Source organism: Festucalex cinctus, chromosome 15 (assembly GCF_051991245.1).
Source record: "Festucalex cinctus isolate MCC-2025b chromosome 15, RoL_Fcin_1.0, whole genome shotgun sequence".
Classification (NCBI taxonomy): domain Eukaryota; kingdom Metazoa; phylum Chordata; class Actinopteri; order Syngnathiformes; family Syngnathidae; genus Festucalex; species Festucalex cinctus.
Window position 1 is genome coordinate 12,758,801 of NC_135425.1, and position 7,409 is coordinate 12,766,209.

At 45.4% G+C, this 7,409-nt stretch overlaps 1 protein-coding gene across 3 annotated transcripts in view; it reads left to right on the forward strand.

The window, feature by feature from the left end:
- The window catches only part of abl1 (c-abl oncogene 1, non-receptor tyrosine kinase), a 31,115-nt gene extending 23,721 nt beyond the window's left edge, over positions 1-7,394 (forward strand). For all 3 annotated transcript variants that reach the window (XM_077497731.1, XM_077497733.1, XM_077497732.1), the window contains 8 exons: positions 710-982; positions 2,150-2,234; positions 2,446-2,623; positions 3,056-3,240; positions 3,527-3,679; positions 3,761-3,850; positions 3,919-4,047; positions 4,161-7,394. In XM_077497731.1, the coding sequence (XP_077353857.1) occupies positions 710-982; positions 2,150-2,234; positions 2,446-2,623; positions 3,056-3,240; positions 3,527-3,679; positions 3,761-3,850; positions 3,919-4,047; positions 4,161-5,725 (2,658 nt within the window). In that variant the 3' untranslated portion in view covers positions 5,726-7,394. The remainder of the gene's footprint in view (positions 1-709; positions 983-2,149; positions 2,235-2,445; positions 2,624-3,055; positions 3,241-3,526; positions 3,680-3,760; positions 3,851-3,918; positions 4,048-4,160) is intronic.
- The last annotated feature ends 15 nt before the right edge of the window (positions 7,395-7,409 follow it).

Genomic DNA, 7,409 nt, shown 5'->3' on the forward strand with positions numbered 1-7,409 from the left:
TTGAACAGCATTAAAATAAAATATTAAGGCTTAATGTTCCGTTCATATTCACATTCTCAAGGTGTGAATCCTAAAAAAAAAAAAAAAAAAAAAAAATCGATTCTGCCGATTATTGAATCGATTCGAGAATCGCGCGATGTAGTATCGCGATATATCGCCGAATCGATTTTTTAACACCCCTACTATCAATTATTCAATTGATGTATCGACTAACCAGATTCATATTAATTTTTCATTAAAGTGTATTATAAAATATTTTTTTCCCATGATTACTGTTTATTAACCAGTGATTGATGTTTATTTTGTACTTTGTTTTCATATAGTGATGAAAAAGGAGGATTGGTGTTTTTGTTGTTGTACTATGTTACCTGTATGGTCATCCGTAAAACCAGATGTCTGCAAATGACTTATTTTATTAAAGACAGAAGATAATCAGTCTTCTTTCATGAAGGACAACAGAAATCAGTGAACAATTACTGTTGATATGCTGAAATCAGAGGATTTGGACAATTTTAAATTAAAAAATGGCTCCAAACGATTACTCAATTATTAATATAGTTGGATTAATAGAGTAATTTGATAATTGATTACTTGTTGATTAATCGATTCATTTCGACAGCTCTTGTTCTTTTATGAAAGAATGGAAAAAGAGTTTATTAAAAAAAAAATTCCCCTGGTGAGGTGACCCGTTGTCGTCTTTCTGCCGCAGCTGTACGTGTCGTCGGAGAGCCGCTTCAACACGCTGGCCGAGCTGGTGCACCACCACAGCACGGTGGCCGACGGCCTCATCACCACGCTGCACTACCCGGCGCCCAAGCGCAACAAGCCCACCATCTACGGCGTGTCGCCCAACTACGACAAGTGGGAGATGGAGCGCACCGACATCACCATGAAGCACAAGCTGGGCGGCGGCCAGTACGGCGAGGTGTACGAGGGCGTGTGGAAGAAGTACAACCTGACTGTGGCCGTGAAGACGCTAAAGGTGCGAGAGCGTGTGGGGGATTCCAGTCGCATGACATGACTGGAGTCAAACTTCATATGCTGTGTTTAGGAATATGGATTTACTTTGCTCGTTGTATCTTAAATTACACCTTCTTATTTAATATTTGTGTCTATTTGACATTCATGCTGTGATAAAAAAAAAAAAAAAAAAAAAAAAAAAAATCAAGAAGTTACTCAGTACTTGAGTAGTGTTTTTTGCTGAATACTTACTATTACCGAAGTAATTATTTGGAGGATAATCTTTTACTTGAGTAATTTTGTTCTAAAGAGAGTAAGTCCAAATGTTGGTTACTCTGCCCACCACTTCAGAACTTGATTTCTTTGGAGGATAAAATAGATAAATAAATAAATGAATAAAAGTGAAAATAAAAATGGATACAAATAATGTAATAAAAAATAAATGCAAAAAAATATATAAATGGAAATAAAAACAAAACAATAAATAAATAAATGGAAGTACAAATAAATACAAAAATAAAAAACAAGATTCCAAAAATAAAAAAAAATACATGTTAAAATAAATAAATGTGGAAATAAATGTAAAAAATCTATAAATATTATTAAATATCAATAAATAAAAACGATCTGAACTCGTACTTATTTCTTGCTGCAGACTGTTCGCATGATATGCGCATGAAATATTCAAATGAGGGGGCGGTCTTAAGTGTGTCTCGCCTATTGGTTGATTGACATGTCAGTCTGCAAATGTATACTGTATCTGTATTTTTATTTTTTGAATCTCATTTATTTTTGCATTTAGCTTTACTTTAGTTATTTATATATTTTTGCTTTTATTTCCATTTATATAACTATTTTTATTGTCGCTTTTGTTTGTCTATTTTTTATTTTGGCATTTTTGGTCCTCCATTGATTTTTGACGAGTTTAATCCAAGTAATGATCGACTCAGGTTGCTTGAAATTTACTGGGAACTCGACTGGGTACGCTTGGTTTTTCCCACAGTAACTTGGGACTTTCTTCAAACTTGAAAGTTAGTATTTGACTTGTGTATGACATGCACATGCGTGACTTAATCCCAACCTCTGCCCGAGGTCTCGGTTGTCAGGGTTTTTTGGGAGGGATTGTAATATGCTCCCACCGAGTGGTTCAAGTGTGTAACTACAACTAGCCATGTTTTTCTCTTTGCAGGAGGACACAATGGAAGTGGAGGAGTTCCTCAAGGAGGCGGCTGTAATGAAAGAGATCAAACATCCCAACCTGGTGCAACTCTTGGGTAAGTCTGCTTGAATTTTAACTAAACACACCATACAAACATGTAGAAATTGCGCCTGAAGTCATGGATGATATTACTAAATTGCGTATTAAGACTAATAGAAATTTTAATCAGTAATACTAATCGCTCAGTGAGAGCACTGCTTATTGATAAACAGTTTCATCCCAACAAACAAATGAGAAAGTCGCCAAGTGAGCATTTTCCTTCCCAGGCGTGTGCACACGGGAGCCTCCGTTCTACATCATCACAGAGTTCATGACCCACGGCAACCTGCTGGACTACCTGCGGGAGTGCAACCGAGAGGAGGTCAACGCCGTGGTGCTCCTCTACATGGCCACGCAGATCTCCTCCGCCATGGAATATCTGGAGAAAAAGAATTTTATACACAGGTAGGCTATCTATATATCATTTATTTAGAAAACTCAAAGCTCATACAAAATGACTCAGACACACGACTTACTAAGAACATTTTGGGAAGGGCCCATAAAGACAAGTTTGGATAGGAATGTGTGGAAGAACATCAGTTGTCAAACACTTCTGGAGTGAATTAGAAGGGAAATTCCACTGACCGCTGACCTCACAAATTCTGGATGAATGGGCAAAATATCCTGCAGTCACACTCCAAAATTTTGCTGATATTCTCCCTAGAAGTGTGAAAAGCGTTTTACATTTGCAAAAGGGTGAATGGGAGAACTTTCACATCTTGTATAGGTGACCAGTTGAGCCAACAGTTTTGTCCAGATGGCTAATTTGGTGAGAAAGAAGTGATTTAGGAAGCTAATGATCCATCCCGCAAAAACCCTCTACGTGCTCTCCTGCAGGGACCTCGCCGCCCGCAACTGCTTGGTGGGCGAGAACCACCTGGTAAAGGTGGCAGACTTCGGCCTGAGCCGGCTGATGACGGGCGACACGTACACGGCCCACGCCGGGGCCAAGTTCCCCATCAAGTGGACGGCTCCGGAGAGCCTGGCCTATAACAAGTTCTCCATCAAGTCGGACGTGTGGGGTGCGTTTCATTCCACTAGGAAATAACAACATGAATAAGTTAACACATTCACTGCCATTGACGGCTATACATGTCAAAAATCCATTTTAACGGGACTGGCAGTGAATGGCGCAAGATTTTTTTTTTTTCCCTACTCATTTTCATTAGCTAATTATTATTATTATTTTTTTTAAGTCATTCATTCACACCCTGAGCAAAGCTTTGGTAGCACTTTCTTTTGATAAAAATCAAGCCAACACTGCTTTTTAATCATCTGGATTTAAACTGGACTAACGTACACCCGCAGCATTCGGTGTTCTGCTGTGGGAGATCGCCACCTACGGGATGTCCCCCTACCCCGGCATTGACTTGTCCCAAGTGTACGAGCTGCTCGAGAAGGACTACCGCATGGACCGACCCGAGGGCTGTCCTGAGAAAGTCTATGAACTTATGAGGGCCTGTGAGTAACAACGCGGTGACGGTTAGCGTACCGCTGCCATGTTTCCCATTCTCATGAGTTCTTTCTTTTTCGCCCTGTCAGGTTGGAGGTGGAACCCTTCAGAACGTCCGTCCTTCGCAGAAACCCACCAAGCCTTTGAAACCATGTTCCAGGAGTCCAGCATCTCTGACGGTTAGTCTGGAACTCGTTGGGTTCCTTCTCATGTTTACGCGCTTAATTGACTCAATGTATATTATTAGAGGTGGAAAAGGAGTTGGGGAAGAAAGGGAAGAAGGTGACGTTGGGCTCCATTCAGCAGGCTCCAGAACTGCCCACCAAGACCAGAACGCTGCGCAGAAATAAGGACAACCGGGATGGAGACAGTCCAGGTAAAAAGTCCTTCAACTTGACAACAGATGTTTTGTCGCTGAGACCTTCTTCCTTTTTCATCCAAGGATGGTTCATCTCCCACCCTTTCTTATTGATCTTGTTCCCTCCTCAGACCCGGTGGACCCCGAGGTCGCCCTGCCCTCCCCGATGCTGCCCAGGAAAGAGCGCCCCCTCCTGGACGGCAATCTGAACGAGGACGACCGCCTGCTGCCCAAGGACAAGGACAAAACGCGCGGCGGCTTCCTGAGCCTGATCAAGAAGAAGAAAAAGAACGCACCGGCGCCTCCCAAACGCAGCACCTCCTTCCGCGAGATGGACGTCCACCACGATCGACGGGGAGGGTGTCCGGACCCTCGGGATGGGGACTGCGTCAACAACGGCGGATCTTTGGCCATTAACGACGCCACGCATGTGCTTGAATCCTCAAAGTCGCTGGCTACAAACAATAACGGCACAAACGGAGCTCCAACCTATCCTGGTCCATTGTTCCCCCGGAGGAAGGGCGACCCTGCTATGGCCGGACCGACGGGCAAGGCGGCAGTCACCCCTCCCGGCGAAGACGAGGTCATGACGAACTCTAAGCGCTTCTTTTGGTCCTCCAGCCTACCAACCGGCTCAGATGGCACCCAGTGGAGGTCCGTCACCCTGCCGAGGGATTTGGGCCAGAGGCGCTTTGACTCGGGTACCTTTGGGGGCAAACCGGCGCTCCCCCGCAAGAGAACCAGCGAACAGAAAGGGGACGCCGCTCCTCGATTGGGCGCCCTGACTCCCCCTCCGCGTCTGCCCAAGAAGGCGGAGGAGTCGCCGGATGAAGCGCCGAAAGATGCTGAGCCGAGTCCCGGGTCCAGTCCCCAGGCTTTAACCCCCAAGGTGGGCAAGAGGCCTGGGCTCCCGGAGAACTCCAAGACCAGTGCCCTGCACGCTGAACTTCTAAAGCCCAGCGTTTTCCCAGCGTTGGGCGCCGCCGGAGATGAGTGCCGGGCCCGCCGCAACAAGCATACCACCGACGCTCGAGAGAAGAGCAAGTTCCAGAAACCCAAACCGGCTCCTCCGCCGCCACCAGCCAACGCCAAAACGGCCAAGACCTCACGCAGTCCCGCTCAAGATCTCCCGTCCCCTTCCTCAGAAATCAAAGCTAAGGGCCTCACGTCACCCTCGGAGCCCCAACACGGAACCACTCCCGGCGAGGGGGCCAAGAAGCTTCCCCCGAGCTGCAACTCCAAACCTCAACCGCTCAAGACCTCTGCTTCGGCGAGCAGCTCCCTCGGGGGCGAGCCGGCCGCCTTCATTCCCCTGGTCAACCCCCGCCGCTCCCTGCGCAAGACGGCTCCGCGCCAGGCCTCGGAGCGCACACCCAACTCGGCCGTGACCCGCGAGATGGTCCTGGAGGGTGCCGAGCAGCTGCGCGCCGCCATCGGCCGCAACTCTGAGCAGACGGGCAGCCACGGCGCCGTCCTGGAGGCCGGCAAGAACCTGTCCAAGTACTGCGTCAGCTACGTGGACTCCATCCAGCAGATGCGGAACAAGTTTGCATTCCGCGAAGCCATCAACAAGCTGGAGAGCAGTCTGCGCGAGCTGCAGATCTGCCCCGCCGCCTCCGGGGGCGCCAATGCGCAGCAGGACTTCACCAAGCTGCTGTCTTCCGTCAAGGAGATCAGTGACATTGTTCAGAGGTAGCGGAACACTACGAACGGAAACTTGTCGACTCGCCCGAGAGCTGGCGTCGGTGACGCGGTACTCCGAATCCCACCTGTGGTCTTTGTGGAGGGAAGCAAAGGAAGTTGGCAGATTCTGGAGTTTGAGCTGATATTGAGTAACTACGATTGAGTCGTCGTCATGCTTGAAATATTTCCCCCCGAATTCCAGAAAAAAAGTGACTGTTTCTAAAATAGGAAGCCCTTGATTGAGCTCATAGCATCCAGAATCCATTTGTGCCAGTCAGTCTCTTATGTCCAGGTTTCCCTAAACTGAGGGGCGGCACCCCAAAGTGGATCACACCATGGTCTTTTTTGTTCCATGTCTTTATTGCAGTGTTTCCCAACTTTTATTTTAGCAAGGCACATATCTAAATAAATAAATAAATCTTATGGCACACTACCAAACAAAAATTGCAGTAATAGGAGGGTGCAATTGTAGGTCTACCGTTGGAAGAGTTCCACAGTTTTTTTTTTTTTAAGCTTCTTTATTCTTTTATTTTATACATCTTTTCTGATGCGTGCGTGTGAAAGTGATTGGGATGATTGTGAGAGAGATTTGTGGATTTGTCAGAGTCCTCTACAATCGTACAGTGGCGTTTGACATATCTGTGAATCATTATATATGTCAGAAAGATGGAAAGGTCTTAAGAATTATCTGTCATTCTGTTACTACTACTACTTCGTTGTAATTGTTTGGACTGAAAAACAGTGGTATCGAACATCCCCACCTAGAGTGTGTCGAAAAATGTTTGTGTGTGAGTTATTTGTGTGTGTAAAAAGCTTGTGTGTATTTACCGGGGTGTGCGTGCTTATGTGTCAAAAGAACGCTTCCAACTACAGTATATCTACTTTTGCACCCTGCGTGGGCCGTCATAATTTCTGTCCCACTTTAGTGAAACGTTGGCACAGTGGTTAGGCATTACTGCTTTATGGTATAACGTCAGTGTTACGGCATTATGTGATTTTGTGTAGGTTCTGGTCCCAGAAACTAAAAAGTTTGTCAAACCCTGACTCATGTGACAAAAATGCTAAGTATTTTTCTTTAGTGCTGTGTTGTAGATGTATTTTTCTTTGTGTTTCATCGTTTTCCCCCACAGTCCCGTACGATGACGACAGCCAAGTAAGTGGAGCGTGTAACTTTTCATACTCTGTGCCTTCAAGACTGTAAATGTTAAATGGCCATACCAAAAAGAACACAAAAAGCAAAGGCTTGTTCTCAGCGTGTACTGAGGAACTCAGTGGACTCTTGAACGGAACTTGACAGTTTCATTAAAAGCCATCAGTAGCAGCTTCCAAGACGTCACAGACTGTTTCGCGGCTGGTGTGCGTGTGTGTGTGTATATATATATGGGACGTTAACTGTGAGCATGTGTGGATGGGAAAATGTTTAATGTATGTGATTTGTATAAGTAAGAAGTTGTGTATGTGAATAAGTGTCTTGAAAAAGAAGTGTGTGGTTGTGAAACATGAGTGGACCTTCCTGGACTTTGGTACCGAGGTACAGTCAGTTTTCTTCTAGGTCGTTTGTTCGAACCGCCACTTCTTGGGTCAAAGCTTCGTCACCAGCTTGTAAATATGTTTCTTTCTTTTTTTTTTTAGCCTCACAGTGCAATTTTGGTTGTAATAAAAAGCAAATCATTTGATAAGAACTGGACTGTGTATGT